The sequence below is a fragment of the Cryptomeria japonica genome, chromosome 5 (genome assembly GCF_030272615.1).
Source record: "Cryptomeria japonica chromosome 5, Sugi_1.0, whole genome shotgun sequence".
NCBI lineage: Eukaryota > Viridiplantae > Streptophyta > Pinopsida > Cupressales > Cupressaceae > Cryptomeria > Cryptomeria japonica.
In genome coordinates, this window is record NC_081409.1 from 199,746,099 (window position 1) to 199,769,454 (window position 23,356).

General features: G+C 35.3%; 1 protein-coding gene across 1 annotated transcript in view; it reads right to left on the reverse strand.

Moving 5' to 3' along the window:
- The window catches only part of LOC131072833 (monothiol glutaredoxin-S10), a 64,001-nt gene extending 42,388 nt beyond the window's left edge, over nt 1-21,613 (reverse strand). Inside the window, exons 1-4 of the mRNA XM_058009115.2 lie at nt 21,271-21,613; nt 21,089-21,162; nt 17,670-17,744; nt 15,023-15,049 (exon numbers count right to left, since the gene is read on the reverse strand). Coding sequence (XP_057865098.2) covers nt 15,023-15,049; nt 17,670-17,744; nt 21,089-21,162; nt 21,271-21,530 — 436 coding nt within the window. The 5' untranslated portion in view covers nt 21,531-21,613. The remainder of the gene's footprint in view (nt 1-15,022; nt 15,050-17,669; nt 17,745-21,088; nt 21,163-21,270) is intronic.
- Nucleotides 21,614-23,356: the final 1,743 nt, after the last annotated feature.

The following is a 23,356-nucleotide window of genomic DNA, read 5'->3' on the forward strand; positions in this document are numbered from 1 at the left end:
CCCCAAGGACCAGTCTACATCTCTCCCATTCTCTATGTCTTCAGTTGTAACAACTTAAGAAAAGGAATGGTCATTAGATTACATTATTTTAGAAGCTTATCTTCGCAAAGACTTTGCCTTGTTATGATCTTTGTATCTGATGCATGAGCATCCATGGTCAAACGGCTATCCTCATCAACCATAAATATGTTGAATTTTATTTTTCTAGGGTTTGAAGGACTTTGTAATCAGATTTTCATATATTTGATGTGAAGCCAATAGGCTCAGAGATTGTAATCAACTTATGTTTTTGTTTTCAATCAAAATTCTATTTTTTGTCTTGCATATTTGAAATCAGATTTCTTGTGTGTTTGCTAGTTATTTTAATGGAGATTTGAAGGGAGAGAATCCCTCTTGCATCAGTGGTATCAAAGTGGGAGTACCTGAGTGTGCAAATAGAGCATTGAACATGAGGCAGTTTGTACCAGGATCTAAGGGTGGACTGTGAAATATTTGTTCCATGTGTATATGCAACCTGCAAGAAGAACTACTTAGAGCATTTGAGGAGTTATGGTTCTTGAGGATTTGTAAACAGAGTGCCAAGTGAGGCAGTTTACATGTGTTGAACTTGAGGGTCTTGAAAACTTGTGTTTTTGAGGCTTTGCTAAGCCTTAAATATGGAAAAGGGAGAGAGAAAAAGGACTTCTATTATTGGATGGATTCTGACAATTCCTAGACCTTTGGAAATTAGAAAAAGGCTTTGGAAAATTAGCGCGCGCGCGAGAGAGAGAGAGAGAGAGAGAGAGAGAGTTGGAATGATAGAGTTGAAGCAACAGGTGAAAGAAATAGAAGCAGAGTTGGAAAGGAGAAGAGCCCTTCATCACAATAGAGGTGATGGTGATTTTTATTATTCTAATGATGTTTTAAATGCAGGAAAGAAAGAAGTAGTAGAGTGTCATGCATGTGACAGAGAGGAAGAGGAAGAGGATGAATACGAAGAAATTGATGAACCTAAAGTTGGGGAATGTCTATTAAAAGACATGGAGGATGAAATTATAGAGGTTGCAGCAGCAACAAAAGAGTTGAGTCCAATGGAGGACATTGAAAAAGAGGACAACCATGTTGCCATAGTAAAGAAAAGAGAAATACCAAACTTTGATGAGGTAAGAACCAAATCTAATTTGAATTTGAATGATATGACAAGTTACAGTGAAGAGGATATTGCAACAATGGATGCATTGGACGATGAAGGTACAGTTGAAAGTGAGCCTGAAGATGAGAAAGTGAAAGTTGAGTTGTTTGATAAAGAGACTGGTGAAAATGAAGATCTTATGACTGATAGTTTGTTGCAGGATGGGAAGAATGAATCTCTTGTTTATTTTACTAACATTGATGTGAATGCAAAGGAGAAAGAATTTGCAGACAAAAATTGTCTTTTAGAAGACATGGAGAAAGAGGAACACAATGTCGTAGTAAAGGTTGATGACGAAGAAATTGTTGCAGCAGTGACAGAGAAAGAGGTAGTGCATGAAGTTTTATAATTACTGACTCCAAGAGGTGATAAATGATTATGATTTTCCAAAATTTCATGGTACATATCGGTGGGAGTTAAAATTATGTGAAAAGAGGGAGAAATAGAGGAAAAATGAAACAAGAAAGAGACATAAAATTGCAAAGAAACGTGAGGAAGAATATTCAAGTAGATGAGAAAGAATAGTGGACCTTGAATAAGCACAGGGTCTTCATATGTTCATGAGCTCCTCTCATGTGTTAATGCATGATAGCTTCGGTAAGATAAATGATTGAATGAGAGATTAATGAAGTTTCTCATTCAATCATTTATCCTATCGATAAACTATTAGGAACAACTTCAAGCTATTGTTCTTTCATTTGATAATCATTCTTCATTTGTATATGTTCAATCTACTTAGTTCAATCAATGTTCAAACAATCGATAATCATATCATAGCATACCGATTAACATCGGTTTGCATTATAACTGTGATCACCGATTATTATCGGGCTAACCAAGTATCCCGATTTATATCAATCGATTTATTGACAGTAAACTAATGATGGTTATTGGGATTAACTGATTGTATCGGGTGGCAAAGCATACACCGCTTGGTATCACTTAAGCGATCACCAATTGGTATCGGTTAACAAGTTACGTAGACACCGATTGGTGTTAAGTTATTAACTAATAAGTTACGTAGACCCCAATTTGTATCGGGCTGTTGATTAATGTATACACCGATTGGTAATTATAAAGTCAAAGGGTGCGATCAAATAGTGTCTTGATCGGTCATGTCTAAAAGACATGACCGGTCAAGGCATTGCTTGATCCTCCCCTCTTGCATATATATATCAATCGATATTTGTGAGAAGGACATCGAAATCAATAAATGCTCCTCTCACCTGCCATACAAAAGAAGATAATCAGATTTATCCTATAAATAGATAATACATAGATCAAGAAAATATAAACTAGAATATATCTTGCATATTGAATTGAAAATTGAACATCATTCGCATGGAATCAGAGCTATAGTTAAATCGACCCTGAGGCTGTTCAATTTTGTGGAAAATTCAAAACAAGCATATATTCAACATCACAATTCTTCTAATGGCTAGCACTATCAGATTTGAAGATAGACTCGGAGGAGGTGATGACTTCTCAGCATGGAAGTTCAGAATTCAGATGATTCTAAAAGAAAATAAAGTCGAATCATTTGTAAAAACTGAAACTGTTGAACCTGAGACTGAACCTGACAAAACAACTTGGAGAGAGGGAAATGAAAAGGCCATCAAAATCATAGTTGATGGGGTGAGAAATAATATTATGCCCATCATAAAGAAACATGAAACAACCTACAACATGTTCAAAGCACTTGAAGATGCATTTGAGATATCTAATGCCACTAGAACCTTGGCTTTAAAAAGAGAAATAAATCACATAGCCATGATCAAAGGAGAATCAGTCAATGCCTACTTCATGCGAATATCAACCCTAAGGGATGAACTAGCAACCCTTGGATATGAGATCCAAAGCAAAGAATCAACACTCATTGCTCTAGATGGGTTGCCTAGCATATGGGAAACATTCATCCAAGGCATCAGTGCAAGGGATGAATTTCCAAAATTCGATAGGCTAAAGGCTAACTGTCTCCAAGAGGAATCAAGGCAAAATAAGAAAGGGATCAAGCAAAGAATATAGATGAAGATCTCCAAGTTCTAAATACAAACTCAAACAAGAAAATCACGCAGAAACAATTTAGAAAGAGAAAGGATCGTCACGGCAAGAACACCTTCAAGAAGGACCTTTCTCAGATTCAATGTTACAGATGTGACAAATTTGGGCACTATGTTGCCAAATGTCCAAAAAGAGCTAAGCAACAAGCCACATTTGCCAAAACAGGAAAATCTAAAAGGGAAGAGGACCCCAAGAAGTATGTACTCTATTCAGCACTCACAAACCAAGCATCAAACAAAGTTAACTCCTGGGTGATCGACAATGGCTCATCCAGACACATTACAAGATTCAGAGAAGTGCTAGACTCCATGAAAGAGGAGAATGATGAGGAAGTGACTATCGGAGATGACTCTACACATCCAATTAAAGGAGTTGGGACCTGCACCATCAAACTAAAGTCAAGTGTATCATTACAACTTAAAGGAGTACTATATGTTCCAGGCATCAAGAGAAACCTAGTCTCAATATCAGCACTGGAGGACAATGGATAAAGAGTGACCTTCATGGACATCAGAGTGTTGGCTTGGCCAAAGAATACATCCATCAAGAAAGCTAAAACTATTGGTCAAAGACAAGGCTACTTGTATGAGCTATGCACAAAGCCAAACTTAGTCCTAATCCATGAAACTACAGATGCTAATGAAGTCTGACATAGAAGACTAGGCCACCTGAATTTTAGAGCTTTATCATCAATGGGAGACCTTGTCACAGGTCTACCTAGGTTAAAGCAATATCATTCAGGGGCATACAAAGGATGTGCCCTAGGTAAAAATACTAAGAGTGCTTTTCAAAATAGTACTAGGAAAACAAGTAAAATTTTAGAGTTAGTTCATTCTGATGTATGTGGACCCATGTCCGTACCTTCTTTGGGGGGACTTTTGTATTATGTAACATTTGTTGATGACTACTCTAGGAAAACTTGGATCTACTTTTTGAAATGTAAAGAATCAGAAGAGATCCTTAATAGGTTTAAAGAATTCAAATCATTAACAGAGAACTACTCAGGAAATAAAATTAGAACCCTAAGAACTGATAATGGGGGGGAATACACATCAGAATTATTTAAAGAGTTTTGTAAAAATTCAGGGATTAAGAGGGAGCTAACAATACCTTATAATCCTCAACAAAATGGGGTAGCTGAGAGGAAAAATAAGACAATCGTTGAAGCTGCCAAAGCTATGATTCTTGATCAGAATTTAAATGTCAATCTTTGGGCAAAAGCAACTAGCACTGTTGTATTTATTAAAAACAGATGTCCTCACTCCCATCTTGAAGATAAGACCCCTGAGGAAGTCTTTACTAAATCAAAACCAGATATCAGCCACCTTAGGATATTTGGATGCCCTGTCTATATTCATGTATCTAGGGAGAAAAGATTAAAATTAGAGCCTTCTGGAAAAAGGGGAATCCTTGTAGGATATAGTGAAACCTCCAAAGCCTACAGGATCTATATACCTCTTCAAAAGAATATTGAACTAAGTAGGGATGTGATTTTTGAAGAAGACTTAGCCTTCAAAAGAGCCCAAAGCTCACTAGAGCTTGAAGTCTATATCCCTACCCCTAGCATAGATGAAGATCCTACTCCTGAGCTTCAGAGAGGGAATCCTGAGGAAACTATAGGTGAAACTCAAAATCCACCTAGAGAAAACCTCAAGAAAAGACCACTATGGGCCACCAAGACTGTAGCAGAAACTCAGAAGTTTGTTGCTCCTTCAGGAACCTTCAAGGAAAGAAAAAGGCCTAATAAATTCACTAGCTATGTTGCCCTTATGAATGATCTTTCTTATGCCGAACCAAACAATGTATCAGATGCACTTGAACATCAAGTATGGAAGGATGCCATGTCTGAAGAGTATCAGTCCATTATGAAAAATGATGTTTGGAAGATTGTTCCTAGGCCAACTAAGAAATCTGTTGTTTCATCTAAATGGCTTTTCAAGATCAAACATGTTGCAGACGGTAGTATTGAAAAACACAAGGCCAAATTTGTAGCTAGAGGGTTCTCACAAAGGGAAGGAATAGATTATGAAGAAACTTTGGCACCTATTGTCAGGTATACATCAGTAAGAGCTATATTAGCCATTGCAGTAGCAAAGGGGTGGAAGGTACACCAGATGGATGTTAAGAGTGGAAGGTACACCAGATGGATGTTAAGACAGCATTTCTAAATGGTGAGATCTCAGAAGAAGTCTACTTAGAGCAACCTGAAGGGTTTGAAATTTATGATGCAGAGTCTCATGTGTGTAGACTCAAGAAAGCTCTCTATGGGCTTAAACATGCTCCTAGGGCCTAGTATGAAAGAATTGACACCTGTCTCTCAGGACTAGGCTTCTCCAAGAATGATGCAGATCCTAATCTCTACTACAAAAGAAATCAAGGTGATATGCTAATATTGATTTTATATGTTGATAACTTATTAATCACAGGAAATGATCACCTTATAGATCAATGCAAGAAAGATCTATCCAAAGAATTTGATATGAATTACTTCCTAGGATTGAAAGTATGGCAGAATTCTAACAACATTATACTAAACCAAGGAAAGTATACCTTGGACATTTTGAAGAGATTCGAAATGCTAAACTGTAGGCCCATGACCTCTCCTATGGAAACCAATTTACATAAACTTAAAGAAGCAGTAGCAGAGTCACAACACACTGACCCTACTCAATACAGACAGATGATTGGGTCCCTGATGTACCTAGTATATACAAGGCCAGATATTTGTTATGCAGTTAATGCTCTAAGTCAGTTTATGTGTGAACCTAAGGAGATACACTTGGTTGCAGTAAAACACATTATGAGATACCTACAAGGTACCCTAAACCTTGGTCTCAAATATGAGAAAGTTGATATAGACCTACATGGATTTACAGATTCAGATTGGGCTGGAAGTGTGACTGACAAAAAAAGCACTTCAAGGTGTTGCTTCAATCTAGGTTCAGCTATGATATCTTGGATCAGCAGGAAGCAATCTTCTGTAGCTCAAAGCTCCACCGAGGCCGAATACATTGCAGCTTCTATGGCTGCCCGAGAGGCAGTATGGCTTAGGAAGTTGCTTGTGGGGTTGTTTGGAGAGCCTATGAAACCCACTGTTATACATTGTGACAATCAAAGCTGCATAAAACTTTCAGTAAATCCAGTATTTCATGACAGATCCAAGCATATTGAGATTCCATACCACTATGTGCGAGATATGGTAGACAGGAATGTGATCCAATTAGAATATGTTTGTACAGGAGATCAAACTGCAGATATTCTGACCAAACCTCTTTCCAGAGTGAAGGTTGATCACTTCATAAAAGGTTTAGGTATGATAGAAAGGTAATTTGCTTTGTAATCTGTATTTGCATATCAATAAGATGTTTAATGTGTAAACTTCTTTGTCATGATAGGACATTTTGGATTTTATCTCCTGGGTTCATATCTAAGAGGTGACGATCTCTCAAGATAATGAACACTTGTATGTAGACATTATAAGGTGACGATCTTATGATGTCCAAACCAGTTATCATGTTGGATCTCTGGTGTGTCATGGATGTGCCATGATTGTGTTGTGGTAAAACATTTGTATAAGGTGTTAGTGCACATACCACAACTTGGACAAGATGAGAATTTAATCTTTCTCATATGATTATCCTTAAGTATTGCGTGTTTAGGCAATACTGATATCACATGCTTAGGTGATATCCTGTCATCACAAGATTGACGCGATGGACATTTGTATCACATGTTTAGGTGATACTTCATATCATGTGATTAGGTGATATGATTTTCTAGATAGTCAGATTGTGTAAAGAATACTAATCATCATTTGAATTGTGATGCTTGATATATTGTTTGCATTTATCTTACCTAGCTAAGAGGGAGTGTTAATGCATGATAGCTTCGGTAAGATAAATGATTGAATGAGAGATAAATGAAGTCTCTCATTCAATCATTTATCCTATCAATAAACTATTAGGAACAACTTCAAGCTATTGTTCTTTCATTTGATGATCATTCTTCATTTGTATATGTTCAATCTACTTAGTTCGATCAATGTTCAAACTATCGATAATCATATCATAGCATAGTATACCGATTAACATCGGTTTGCATTATAACTGTGATCACCAATTATTATCGGGCTAACCAAGTATCCCGATTTATATCGGTTGATTTATTGACAGTAAACTAATGATGGTTATTGGGATTAACCAATTGTATCGGGTGGCAAAGCATACACCGCTTGGTATCACTTAAGAGATCACCAATTGGTATCGGTTAACAAGTTACGTAGACACCGATTGGTGTTAATTAACAAGTTACGTAGACACCGATTGGTGTTAAGTTATTAACTAATAAGTTACATAGACCCCGATTTGTATCGGGCTGTTGATTAATGTATACACCGATTGGTAATTATAAAGTCAAAGGGTGCGATCAAGTAGTGTCTTGATTGGTCATGTCTAAAAGACATGACCGGTCAAGGCATTGCTTGATCCTCCCCTCTTGCATATATATATCAATCGATATTTGTGAGAAGGACATCGAAATCAATAAATGCTCCTCTCACCTGCCATACAAAAGAAGATAATCAGATTTATCATATAAATAGATAATACATAGATCAAGAAAATATAAACTAGAATATATCTTGCATATTGAATTGAAAATTGAACATCATTTACATCATGAGACATTTCAAATTACCTTGGGTGTCTGATGTAGGAGCATCCATGGTCAAAGGGCCATCCTCATCAACCAAGAATATGTTGAATTTAATTTTTCTAAGGTTTTGAAGACTTTGTAATCAGATTTTCATGTATTAGATGTGAAGCCAATAGGCTCAGAGATTGAAATCAGCTTATGTTTTTGTTTTCCAATCAAAATTCTATGTTTTTTCTTGCATATTTGAAATGAGATTTCTTGTGTGTTTGCTGGTTATTTTAATGGAGATTTGTAGGGAGAGAATCCCTTTTGCATCAGTATTGATCTTTGCTATGGGCAGTGATATCATGATTATAGGCTGTGAATTTATATTGATCATTGTTATTGTCCCTATTATGCCTTGTGTTGTTATGATGGTCCCCGTTGGGGTGACTATCTTCAGTAACAGGTTAGGATCCCTGATTCAATATTTATATATATAAATTTTGTTGTACTTACCATCATCACTGAGGTATACCAAATCCATAGATTGTGCCCTTTATATTGATGGACTGTTCTATTACTCATTGTTCGATTGTGACCTTTAAATCTTGGGTATTAGAGAATAACTATGGTTTCCCTTGGCTGAGAGCCTCGATATGAGGAAGCGGATTTTGATGCTTAACTTAGAAGGCAGTTCCTGCATGGATTTTTTAGTCTAATACTTAATTAATTATCATAATTGAATTATGGCTGATATGATGGTTACTTATGAGTTGACGTCATGGTTTACTTACAGTTGAACTTGATATTGTAATTGTCTTATTCATGATATCATGGATTGACTTGTTGCTGATATCATCGATTTTGTTATTGTTGATATCATGATTAGACTGTGGCATTCATTGCTGATTTTAGGAGTGGTTTGTGGTATGGTGAATTCCTTGTTGTTTTTGTAACTAGGGTGAACATAAATAGGAGATGGGTTCTGATTGCCGCAAGGCAACATTAGAACCCATCCAAAAGGAATGGGCCCTTTTCTTTGTAAATCGCACCTATTCATTTAGGTGTTGTGGAAACTTAAATAGGGCTGGGCCCTCTAATCTTTGCCAAATGCGTAATACTCCAGCTCAGCGCCCAAGGATAGGGGTTCACCAATATGTAACGTGCAAACCTCATTATAGGGCCGACCCTATAACCGTTACTTTGTAGCGTGTGAAGGATATAGGCCCCAAGTTGGGCGGCAGTAAATGTGGTTCAAATAAACCTTGGCGCCAAAACCTCCTAGCCGACTTGGAGGGTGATTAAGGGAGTTTAATCATATATAAATGCAAGCAAATGAAGTATCATTTGATAGACATACACCACATACAATCAGCGAACTATCTCTGCTCCCCCATATGCGAAATCTGACTGAAGGAGGACATCATCTGCTGTGCTAGTATGAATACACCTTGAGGATAGAGAACTTGTTCTCCATGACAGCAAAGACAAGAAGATGACTGCGAAGACAATTAGAGGACAACAAACCACCATTGAAGGGCAGTGAAGCACAATCAAAGGACAACGGATTTCTGTGTAAAGGCTTGCAAATCAGCACTGTGATTTCATGCATTCTAAGGACTGAGATAAGTCTGATCTTATCTATTATCTCCTGCTGTTGTATTGTGCCCTAGCTGGGTAAGTGAATCTACATTTTCAAAATAATAATTAGATCTCAAGATCTGTTGTTGATGGGTTTTTCCTCCAAGAGGGAGGTTTTCCCAGGGTAGCTTTTGTGTTGTGTGATCCTCTATTTGTATGCTTTACTGTGCAACTTTAGTTTTCTATTTATTATGGTTAATCTGATCATGAAAACTAACATGGTATCAGAGTCAGGTTCGTATAGAGGTTGTGATCAGATTTGTGCTCATATCTAACCTGTTGTTGAAAGGTTTAGTCCTCATGGCTTCTTATATCAGGGCTGAAGATAGGTTGGAAGGTCTCACAAATTACTCTTCTTGGAAGGTCAGGATAATGATGGCATTGAATGATCTTGCTGAATATGTTGGCAAGAATGCTAAAGAACCTAAGGATGAAAGTGAGAAGGTAGATTGGAAGAAGAAGGACTTCCAAGCTCAAAGGATAATAATAGACTCCGTCAAAAATCACTTGGTGCCATCCATCTCCATGAAGAAGACCGCTAGGGAGATGTTCACCACATTGGAAAAGATGTACGAAGTCAACAATACCAGCTTCATACTTGCTTTAAGGAATCAGCTCTCTTACATTAAATTAGAGAAAGAAGAACCTGTTGCTGCTTATTCCATGAGAATTCTGAGCTAAGAGATCAGCTTGCTACCGTTGGGAAGAGCGTTGAAGACAGTGACTTATCTATGACTGCCCTAAATGGTCTTCCTCCCTCTTGGGAACCGTTTGTTCAAGGAATCAGTGCCAGAGTTGAGCTTCCTAAGTTTGATCAATTAATAGGAGATTGCATTCAAGAAGAGTCTCAGCTGGCTGCAAAAGGAAAAATTAAGAACCCTTATGATGAGCAACATGTTCTCTTGGCTAAGAAGGAAGGCAGCCATTGGAAGAAGAATGATCTTAAGAGAAATAGAGATTTCAGCTCTTCTACCCCTCATTCAAGGAAGAGACCAAGAGACTTATCTCACATCTGATGCTTCCAATGCAACAAGCTTGGCCACTTTGCAAGGGACTGTCAAATTCAGGACGAACAAGAAGATGCAAACATATATGAAGTATCAAATCCCCACAATCATGAAGATTTCCTGTTTTGATCTATTGGTTTGTAATCCATCCCTAAGTTAAAACTTCTGATCTTGTTGTTTATTTCACTAATGATGCATTGGAAACTAACCCTTACAGCTGTTCTCGAAGGAAAATTTTCAGGTCCTCAAGCATGATCTAAGAAGGTCCACTTCAGCTCATGCCATCGGATCTAGATTTGAAAGTCTACTCAAACTTTCAAACCTTCTCTTTATTAAGGATACAAATTGATAAATTCTATTTTAGATTGATTCCAACTTTAAGTCAGGAAATTTGTTGTGGATTTATCATCTAGATAGGGTTTTAGAGGGAGTCTCATGATACTGTCAAAATACCTTATTTCAATAAATCTTATTGCTGGTTTTCTAAACTTTGTGTTTCAGCTCTAATGATGGATTTAATAAGAATATGTCTAATGTATGATCTCTACTTGATTATAGCAAAGTTATTTCCTTTTGGAATTGATAATATATATCTAATGTATATTCCTTGTCTATTGCAAAATGTTTTGATACTAACCATGATACATTGGGTGTATCATCCACCCTCTGCGGAGTGCAAGGTGGTAGTTCTCGCTCACCCTCTGCAGAGTGCAAGGTGAGTCCACCCTCTGCGGAGTGCAAGGTGGTAGTTTGTTCTTCTCAGTGGAGAAGCGTATTCACCCTCTGCGGTGTGCAAGGTGACAGATTGTCCTTCTCTAGGAGAAGTTTATGTATCCTCTGCGGTTGTGCATGATTTATGTTATATGTTCATATGAGTATTTTTCTTGCAGGTGTGCATGAGGAAAGGTCTCTCATCCTCTGTGGGTGTGCATGATGAAAGATCTTAAATCTTGGTGATATATGCAGGTTCCAAGAAAGCATATAGCTATGAAGTTTGATTTCATCCTCTCCTAGCATTACAGAGGAGAACATTATGGAAAGGCTCATATTGCAATGTATTTGTGTGCTCAGATCATGATGTGTATTTTGTATTGCTTAGGGCTGGGCCCTATTCTTAAACTTTGTAAAATTTCAGGCCATGGGATTATCCATGTGAATATGGTTTTGTATTTATTTTCCTCCCTAGTTAAGAGGGAGTGTTGTTTTTGTAACTAGGGTGAAAATAAATAGGAGATGGGCTCTAATTGCCGCAAGGCAACATTAGAACCCATCCAAAAGGAATGGGCCCTTTTCTTTGTAAATCGCACCTATTCATTTAGGTGGCGTGGAAACTTAAATAGCGCTGGGCCCTCTAATCTTTGCCAAACGCGTAATACTCCAACTCAGCGCCCAAGGATAGGGCTTCACCAATATGTAACGTGCAAACCTCATTATAGGGCCGACCCTATAACCGTTACTTTGTAGCGTGTGAAGGATATAGGCCCCAAGTTGGGCGGCAATAAATGTGGTTCAAATAAACCTTGGCGCCAAAACCTCCTAGCCGACTTGGAGGGTGATTAAGGGAGTTTAATCATATATAAATGCAAGCAAATGAAGTATCATTTGATAGACATACACCACATACAATCAGCGAACTATCTCTGCTCCTCCATATGCGAAATCTGACTGAAGGAGGACATCATCTGCTGTGCTAGTATGAATACACCTTGAGGATAGCGAAATTGTTCTCCATGACAGCAAAGACAAGAAGATGAATGCAAAGACAATTAGAGGGCAACAAACCACCATTGAAGGGCAGTGAAGCACAATCAAAGGACAACGGATTTCTGTGTAAAGGCTTGCAAATCAGCACTGTGATTTCATGCATTCTAAGGACTGAGATAAGTCTGATCTTATCTATTATCTCCTGCTGTTTTATTGTGCCCTAGCTGGGTAAGTGAATCTACATTTTCAGAATAATAATTAGATCTGAGGATCTGTTGTTGCTGGGTTTTTCCTCCAAGAGGGAGGTTTTCCCAGGGTAGCTTTTGTGTTGTGTGATCCTCTATTTGTATGCTTTACCGTGCAACTTTAGTTTTCTGTTTATTATGGTTAATCTGATCATGAAAACTAACATTCCTGACAATCTGCTAGATTATGATTCTAATGAACACCTGTGATTATTGGGATGTCTGCTCCCTCTCTTTGACAGGGTTGTGGTGAGGGAGTTTAAACCCATCGCTCCCTCTCATTACTGAACATGCCCATATTTGACTTCAGTGTGTTTAGGAATTGCTCTCAATTTTAAGTTGTGATCCTTGTTATGCGTGCCAACTTTCATGTCATTATCATAAACATTGGCTATTCCAAGTTGTTATTTTTCATCATCCTGAAATTTATATCTTTTTCCCAGCAGGTTGGCAGGATCAATGCTCTAATACCAATCGTAATGTCTCTTTTTGGGATATTCCTGATTTTTGCCTTAAAATAATACATATTTAGTATTTACTCAAAATGACAATAGCTTTATCAAAGATTAAGAATTTATAATAATACTCAGATCAATAAATCATAGCACAATACTTACAAATCTGCTGTATTAGAGATTTCATCCCTAACTCAACAATGGCAATATCAAGGGCTTTCATCCTTAACTTGCCAAGAGCATGAAAGGGTTTTCATCCTTCCAACTCTAAAGTCCACCTTGGAGGGTTTTCATTCTCCTTGACCAAGACTTGGGTTTTCGTCCAAACTCAATAAGAACAATAAGGGTTTTCGTCCTTATCCTCTAGTGAACCGATAGCTTGATGTATTTGCTAGATTACTGTTGATTGCTTAATTTCTCTTTATTAATATTTCTTGATGGATTGATGAGTGAATGCTAGAATGATGTTCAATGATTTCTTCTTCTCATTCCATTGATCTCTCCTTTACACTTTATTGGTGAATGAGCCACCACATTTCACAAGAATTGAGTCACCACCCTTTAGTGCTGCCTTTTGAGAATAATATTTATTTCTAAATTGATTGATGTTTCTTTCCTAATTAATTATTGATTGATCTATTCCTTCCTTCTCAATTGATGATCGTTGGATGAAGGATCCCAAATGAATTGATCTCCCTTTTATACTTTATCATTGAAAGAGTCACAACCTTGCACAATTGCTACCTTTTTGAAGAGTAGGAGAAGGGTACCAGTAGTGGACATAGTTCCAATAGTGGACACCTTTTTGTCAACCCAACCCCCCAATACTAGATTGCAAAGGAGCCTAACAAATTGATAATGGAAAGTTCATTAGTGAATATCACATGTACCAATAGTGGATAATTTTGCACAAATGTCCTAGTAGTGGTGCAAAAATGGGCCAGTAGTGGTGCAAAAATGGGCTAATTATAGTAAAAAAATGTCAAAAAAGGTGATCTACTACTGGGGCATTTGTCCACTACTAATGCAAATTTTGAGTTATCTACTTTTGGTGCAAAGGAGTTCGTGTATGGGTAGACACTTTGAAATTACCACTTTTTGACCTTTCGGCACATAACGATTTCCACAACGTGGATCGTCACTACCCAAAAGCTGGATCCTTAGTTATAAGCAATTAAGTCATATACGGAGACAACCAAAAAAAAAATGAAATCCGATGTACGGTTTGAGAGTTCTATGTGCGCGAAGTCAGCTATGTCCACTACCGATACCTCCCCTATAACCCTTCATCCTTAACTACTGCATTGAACTCTTAGTTTAATTTTAATTAAAACTCTTTCATTTAGGAAATCACTGCCCTTAATAAATTCTTTCATTTAATTTTAATCAACTTAACCTATGGATCGCTATCACCATATTTGGTGCCATCTTTATTGAAATTGCCTCAATTATAATTTTAAGGGGCTGCAACCATGGTCTCACACAAGCTGCAATTTGATTACCTGCCAGGGGCATGCCACATACATGTCCCAATCCCTATCTCCTATGGATTATAATGTCCCCACCTAAATTAAATGATGGAAATAAAAATCAAAAATTATAATTATCAATATTGTAAGTTTAAAGTTAAATTAATATTTATAATTAATTATGCAAGTATTATTGTGAGTGTGGAATATTTATTTAAGGCAAAAATAAGGAAATTTAAAATTTTTATAAAGGGACATTCCATGGATGGACAGATATATGGGCAAATAGATAGATAGACAAAAAAACACAACAAAAAGCAAGCAAGTTGTTCAATCTACAAGCACTTAATAGAAAAAAGACACACAACACCTTTTCCTCCCAATTTGAAACTCACGAATCTAAGACAAATCTATTTCATTCATGCTTTTCTAGACTTATATACAAATGAAACACAAGTATCTCGAGGATGATAATTACAATTCAACACATTATTTTGCTCCCAAGTGAACAATTCAAAATTCCAACCATGCATCAAGCCTTGAGTATGTCTAAATACATTTGTTATATGTAAAAAAGAATCTAAGAAAATTATGATATTTCCAAAATTCATAATATAAGCATACACGAACTCACCAGTACAGCCACCAATATGCTTCCCACCTAATAAAAAAGAGAAAATATTAGTATTTGAAAATAGGAGGCGTGAGCAGATAGGGTAGAATTACAAAATGATTATTGCTTGGAAAAGAAAATTAAGGTTGTCTACTATAAATAATAAAATACTATTGAAGTTAAGGATCATAAAATTGTAACTATATGATCTGATTAAGATAAATAAAATTAAATGCGTCAAACCAGTTAAAAAGGAACAAACATGTGATGAAAACGATAAAATAATTATTGGAGAGATGAACAGAATTTATTGATTGCAAATGAAACCATTGGAATAGAAATATATAGATTATATAAAGAGATAAATATGTTTAAGAAGCATAGTTTGCATACATATACGGGAACATTTGTGATTGAGAAAATGGAATATGCAAAAGTTAAAAAAATGGAGATATTAAATTTCTAATACACTTGAGCTATGTGAAAGCTAATTTGAAGTTGACTACAATTTTGGTAGCCATAAAAAAAAACGTCATACAAATGAGGATTTTTCATAACCAAAGCATCGCTCATTTATTTAATAGACTCAACATTCATTCTCATATTTAATTGATTTTTTAGTACATTACAGACTGTTATATCATATAAGAAACTTTCAACTACTCAACAAGTACAAACTTCCAAATTTCAAGGATAGATACAATTTGCTACAAAATGTAACTTAATTTATGACCAAAGGGGAAGAGGACTGTATATACTATATCTGTACAGTACAAATTTCAGAACCATCAAGGTGAAGAACTGAACTTGTACGAAATAGACTCTTATTAAAGTGTTAAATTTCTGTCCAAAAACCTCAGCTTTAACGAGGTAATTGGAACAAGGAACTCTTTAAGTTGAATTTTATATTTCTAAAGTACTTAGTGTTTTCTTGTGTAATGTCACCTCTCGAATGATTAGACTTGAAAATAAAATTTCCTAGCCTTTTCATTCCCAGGGGTTAGGAGAAATTTAAGAAATAAAGGGAATAATTGAATAATTAAGATGGAGCACAAAAAGCTTAAGTCTTAAGCAAATATATTTTAATTGTTCATTATGACTTAAGTTGGGCTCACATTTAAGTCACAATGTTATTACTAGGCAAATTCACTTGGTGGGGAAATTAATGAATATTTATTGTAAATATTAATTCAAATGCCTAAGTCGCCTATGGTAAGAATTCTAGAGGCATCGATGGCTTTTTGGAAGCAGATAAAAGAGGTATCGAGAGGTGTTGGGGATTATTCTACTATTGCTTCTTTCTTCGACTATGAGTCTCTCTGCAAGTTTGAATCTGCTACAGGATGATACCACTGTAAATGCTGTCTGGACGTAGCCCCACCCAGCAATCAACAGTCACAGTTTCATTAAAATCGGTGAAAATAAAAGAAGAATCGTGAGTGACACAATCAGGGTGAAAGGCAGAATATTATATTAAAATCGCAGGGTTTCAGACCTTTAATCCGCATTGACAATTTCCAGAATGGAATCGCTGCTATCCTAGACTACCAACTCCACACACAACACAGCCAGCACCTGAACATGAGCACTGCCAATCACAATTTCCAGCGATCTGACATGTAGTGATTGGCCGACATTTGTTATCAATAAAGGAGTGATAATTTGGTATGAATGAAGCACAAGTTTATCCTTGAAGGCTTATTTGTAATAAAATACTTAGTGCTATAGCTGGGTGATTGATGTTTAGTGTAGCATTTGCATTGAAAAACCAATACTTATTGATTATCTGCAATAAAACTTTTGACTGCTTATACCTGTAGTTATAAAATTAATGAAAAGAACTGCTCCATTGGTTTGCATTTAGTTTCGTGTGATTAATTTGGTAAAAATTATTAGCAAGAATACTTCATTTGTGTACCTGTTCCAGAACCATCATGGTGAAGAACTATGAACTTGCATGAAATAGACTCTTATTCAAGTATAAAGTTGCAGTAGTAAAATCTTAGCTTTTATGAGGTAATAGGAACAAAAAACTCTTTAGGTTCAATTTTATATTTCTAAAGAACGCACCTATTTTCAGGTCATTTAACAATTTCTTGAAAATCATTATTCTGAATCCATCTGCCTTGCATATTGAATAATTTTTGCATAGTTGTGATGTCATTTGGAATTCCCATCAAATACTCCTGAAGCCACGGCATTTGTTGACTCTACTTAAATCATAGATTTTTCATTTTGACAATGTTGACTAATGTTCATGGTTCCCTCGCCATTACATGTCTTATGTCTCTCAAAAATCAGAGAGCATTACATTGATAAACACCAGAAGCCTATCTCCAGTTCATTCTTCAAATATATGAACAAATAGTCTGAGTGATGGATCACTATGAACTTCTTTCACTCACATTATTTGAGCTAAACTATCGTATCTAAATTTGGAACTCTTCATATTTTCACATTATTCATACAGTATTAAGATGATGATGAACTTGCATGAAGAAGTGACATTGATATGATAATTGCACCATAAGACAAACTAATATTACCCTCATAAACTTATTTTTAGTTTAGATGCAAGGAGCACCTTGCACCTAGAATCCAAAGCTCAAACACTAGAACTTCTAGGAAACTTAATGAATGGAGTACAGACAAAAGAGGTAATCCTTACCAATGAAAATATTAGGAACAGTTGATTGCCCAGTTAATCTCTGCAATGCACTCTGAATCTGTCGTTGTGAAGGTCCTGGCATTGACAGTGATCTAAGAATGTTAATTTCCAATATTTGATCAACAGATATACCTGCTTCCATCAACCTATACATATTTTGAAAATATAAAAGATTATCTTATGAGAAGATCAAAATAGAAATTGTTGTTTTATGAAGAAAAGGTTTAGAGTTAATTATTTAATTTGGAACAGGGTTCTATTAATATTCTCATATAATAAAAAATATAACTAACTTAAGTACTTGTAACAGCCTCACAGGTATTCGCGTCTTTCTAAAGTAGCTAAAAACCTGATTTAATAACTTTTTTTATGCATGCTATATTTTCTGAAGAAAAATTTACTGTATTTTATTACAAGAAATCAGAAAAAGAGAGAAATAGCTTTTCATAAGAATAAGAAACAACTTATTCTGTCCCTATAGAAAGTGTCTAGCACTCTATGAAGAATGGTCTATATGAGTCAACCCGATTAAGGAATCACCATCCAGTATTCCATTAATGCCTCCTCTAAGCATGAAACTATTTCTGAATGGATCAAAGATCAACAATAAACATGCCAAATGACCCCAGATTTATGAAGAAGCGTGTCTAGATTTCTGTGGATCTTGAACTTTCAAACTGTCTGCCAGCATATATAAAGCATAAATTCTCAACTACATATGGAAGCTGCAAATTGAATTTATAAACTTTCTGTTAGGGTGTTGATCCTGCTGTGAGTATAGGCACTTAAAAATTCATATCCTGAAAAGAAGAAATCTAAACAAGTACAAGCAGTAAGGAAAAGCAAAGGAAACATCCAAAGCAAGTAAAGAACAACTGAGGAAAGTTCAAAGCAGCGTAGGCAAGCTCAAGATGAGAAAGAAAGCCGGTGGCAGACAAATGAAGGGCCTAAATAATCGTTCAATCACTGAAGAAGATATGCAAGGCCATGTCAACCCTTTCAATGTGCCAACTGTAGGAGTAACTGAAGAATGGAAACCTATAGAAGAAACTGATTGATAGATTTAATCTACGAGGAAGGGGAGAAGACGGGGCAACAGCTGTTAACCAAGGAATATTATCGAAAATCAAGATGATCGCCATTTAAGCACTCTTCAAAAAAACAAGGTAATATATAACCTTAAGTATGCTCACAAGCCTAGAAAAAACAGTATTCAGTTTTCATCCTCATCAAAAATCACAACAGTTACTAAACCTCACACAAAATATGGAAGGAAGCTAAAATTGGTAGCTGTACCAAAACAGGCCCAAGAGTTCGTCAGTCAGCATATAATCAACAAGAGTCAAGACGCTAAAGAAAATAAGACCTCATGATCTACGTAGAGAATGTTTTCTTTTTTGTTCCACAAAAGAACATGCTGTATAGTCTTTCAGCTTCAGAGGTTTCCAGAATTGCCTTCAAGGGATACCTACTGTAATATATTTGAAATATAACATCTTTTTTTATTCTTGGAATAAAAAAATTGCAAGCACAGTCACTAAATGGACTTTGAGAATACCAAAAATATAAGTAGTGAGCTCATACCAATCCCTTGAAAAGGAAATATAATTGATACAGAATCCTTTAGGTTCTAGCTCCCATATAAGCTCACTGTTCATTTTTGGTGGTGCAATCTACTTTCACCAATTGTGCCTGGTGATAAAGATGTGTCTACTCCATCTTGGAGGTCCATGTTCAAATCTGGGAGAGAATAGGATTTTACATCTTAATGACTAATATGTAAAATAAATGGAGAAAACAATCTCCTTGTAGAATGCTCACATAAGGAAGGGTTCTCATACGCCTACACCAATCTAGTGTCTCGCTTAGTGGTGACATAAAATTACCTTTACCTTCTTAATAGTGTGCTCAGTTTATGTAATTGCATATATGAACCTCATCCTACATTTTATGAAAAAGTAAAACTGTCTGTGCCAAATCCACATATAGAGTTTTGGTTGTTCAATGTTCATTGTTATCTTCAAAAAAATTTAACAACAGAAGAAACACATTCGCCTGTTCTTTCAATTGATATTCACAAGACCCCAGGACTAATAATCTGCAAACAATTTCGAAGATGCTTGGGATATTGTTGTCATAAGTGCCCTAGAAATTGCTGAAATAGAAATACTTGTATACAAATTCAAGGATCAATGAACAGAACTTTCTTAGCTTCAAAAAATTCAAATCATCTAGAGAGTTTTAGTTCCACATTTATATGCAATTAATACAGTGAAAAAAAAGAATAAGAAATTTAAACAGCGGCTTTAAGAATTGAATTTGGTTTTGGGCTGTCAAGGCCAAGGACTTAAACGTTTAACCATACTTATTACAACACCCAACTAAAAGCTTTGTTGTGGAGATATTCTACAGAGTAGGGACACACCAGTCACTAGGGCTACATGACCCCATAACCCGGAGAGGAATCATCCCAGCCCCGAAAACAAGAGATTGTGTGCCCAGTTGGGTAAGTCTGAAGTTTAAGGAGTTGTCCTTTTATGGGTGTCTTTCTTGTCTGTTCTTCCAGATCATGCACTTCGATTCCATTTCACCTACTTTGATCATTAGAGTGTATTAAGGGCAACTAGCCAATGGTCAATCCAGTTAAGGGGATATTCAAAAAACTAGTATAATAAAGCTAGATGTGAGCCAAGTTTATATCACAATCTCCCTTCAAGTGGGTACTTGCATTGATCTCTGGGATAGGGATTGTTTTTTGTGGTTAGAAAGAAATCATGGGAGATGTTATTCAACATTGAATTATCGGTAATTATATTTGGTAAAAATCTGATGTACTTACTCCAGTTTCCTTAAGATCGATCTTACTTTATACAAGACTTTGGCAAATGTTTAAAGAGAAGTGATATTATTCTTCATTATCTTCAAATGGCAAATATGCTAAAAGAAAAAAATATAACAAAATAGCCAATTAAAGAATACTAGCCGCCAAAAGAAACCCTAATCTAGTGCTACTCATTAACTTGGAACGCCTTTCTTGAAAATAGCACATTCCTCTTGAAATTCCGGTTCAGAATGCATCTCTACTACTGCTCATTTGTGCATTCAGATTACATACAATTATAAAACATAATTTCCAACCACATTTAACAGAGGAATGGATTTTGCCAAAAATTGCGGCTCATACTAATTGCGGTGGATTTTGCCAAAAATTGCGGTTCATACCAATCTGCGGTGTACAGAACTCGTAAGGAAAGCAATTGAGTTTCACTGTTGCCATTTTGTGTACCTTTTCTTGAACAATAGGTAGAATGAGTTTTCTCACCTATCGGTGTTCCTCAGGACTCCTAAAGATGCACATGAGCCTCAATAAAACATCAATAGACCATTTCTTTTTCAGTTTTTTTCAAATTTAAACTTACCTAGATCGTCCAATTCCACGACCAATGGCTCAACTCCAATGCGCTTGAACAAAGCCTTCACGCTACGGCAGTATCTACACACAGTGCAAATTTTAGTAATTTGCTTGCATTCGAGAGAGGAAGACTTGACTTGACTTTTACCAAAATTGGTGTGGTGGCTGAATAATAGCACTTGTACTTACGAACAACGAGTTTTAGAGTAAATTACTAGTGGGTTCTCGCTTATCTTTGCCTTAATGGATGCTTCCATTTGAGAAGCTGCTGAAGCAGCCAAGATTTTAATGCCATGGCCTCTGTTATATTTTAAGAACGATGGAGGAACAAATTTTATTGGAGAACAGCTGACGAACTGGGTGATGAAGGAATCAATGGAAACTTTAGTTCCATTGACATATGTTAGCCTTGGAGAAGTAGCAACAGAAAATGAACTCAGAGACGCCATTTACAAATTTAGTGGAATACTAAAGCGCCTATCCTTTATTTTCCATTGGTTGAATGTAAGCATCTAGAAAGAGCTTTGATCTTCCTTTGTGATATGATACCTTGTGCATTTCTTTCTAATTTTTTAATTAGTCTATACTACGAAAGTATTTTTTATAATATATATATTGGAAATATAATAATATTAGTTTTTTTAACAATATTATATGAAATGACAATTTAAATTTTTATTTATTTATTTTTATTTAAATTTTAAAAAATTAGAAAAATGAATAAATAAAAATATGTTTCTATTATTTTTATTTATATTATAGTTGAAATGTTTGCAACAAATTTATGTGCTAAAATTTCAACTTTATTTATAACACATTAGTATGGTGAGATGGGGTGATGATCAAGTATATAAGGTATGAAATCATTAAGAAGTTGGTGTGCAATGTAGATCATGGAAACAAAACATCAAATCATCTTTATATTCAATGAAGCAATTTCTATCCACGTTTAATTAAAAGATAGATTTGTATCTAGTGTTGGTACTCATAATAATACATTTCATTTCAAACTTGACAATATTTTCAACTAAAATATTTTATTGTGATTCATGTAACTTGAAAATAAAGTTAGTGAGACTATTTTTTATTATTCACTTATTGAAAAATAGTAATATTAGTTATTTATCTCTTATTTTATTAACCTATATTAATGAAATTTTAAATATTTTCACTGAAAGTATTTTTTCTATTGTTTTTATTTTTCAATAAAGTTGAAATGTTTGTAATAAATTATATTTGCTAAAATTTCTTGACTCTATTAATATTGCATTGGTCTATTGAGGTTGGGAGTTAAAATGTGTAAGGTGCAAAATTATTGGGAATTTGGTGTATAATGTAGAGCATACAATTGAAACTTTGAGTCATCAATTAAGCAATTTATATACACGTTTTATTAAAAGATATTAGTATTCATAATTAAGGTGTTTCATTTCACACTTCATAATATTTCCAACCAAAAATTTTATTGCAATCCATATAACTTAAAACTAAAATCAGCAAGACAATTACACAAAAAATGATAATATTACATATCAAAAATAGTGATATCAATTATTTATCTCCTTATTTATTGGCTTATATTAAATGAAATGGTAATTTAAGGTCCTCTAAAGTTAAAATGTTTGCAATAAATTTTATGTACTAAAATTTCAACCCTATTAATAAGGGTGTATTATTAAAATGATATTAGTTTGGTGAGGTGGGGTGTTGAACAAATGTGTAAGGTGTGAACTCATTGGGAGGTTGGCATGCAATGTTAAGCATACAATCAAAACATCAAGTCTTTTTTATAGTCAACAAAGTAATTTCTACACATCTTCAATTAAAATATAGATTGGTATCTAATGCTAGTACTCATAGTTAATGGATATTATTTCAAGCTTCAAAATAGTTCCAACCAAGCTTTGGGAAGCCTTGGAATGTGCCTCTCGTGCTTTATGCCTTTTGGGATAATCCTTATTAGTAATGAGATATATTTTGTAATTGTCTACTTAGTGTGATGAATATGAGGTGACAACAAAGCTAGATCTAAATTGTTTTTCATTCTTTGAATTGCGGGCATCACCATATGAGCTTCCCTCAAGCTTTAGTGTAAGGTTTTGAATTCCTTCTTCTTTGGGAGAGCGCTTTATTTTACATGTTTTTAGTTGAAGAATATACAATAAAATTAATTGTGCAATGCATCTAGAAGAATATCAAATAGAGGATCAAGTATTCATAAGATAAATTTGTGAAAATCTTCTTAATTTCCCTAGTAAACACATTAGGCTCATGT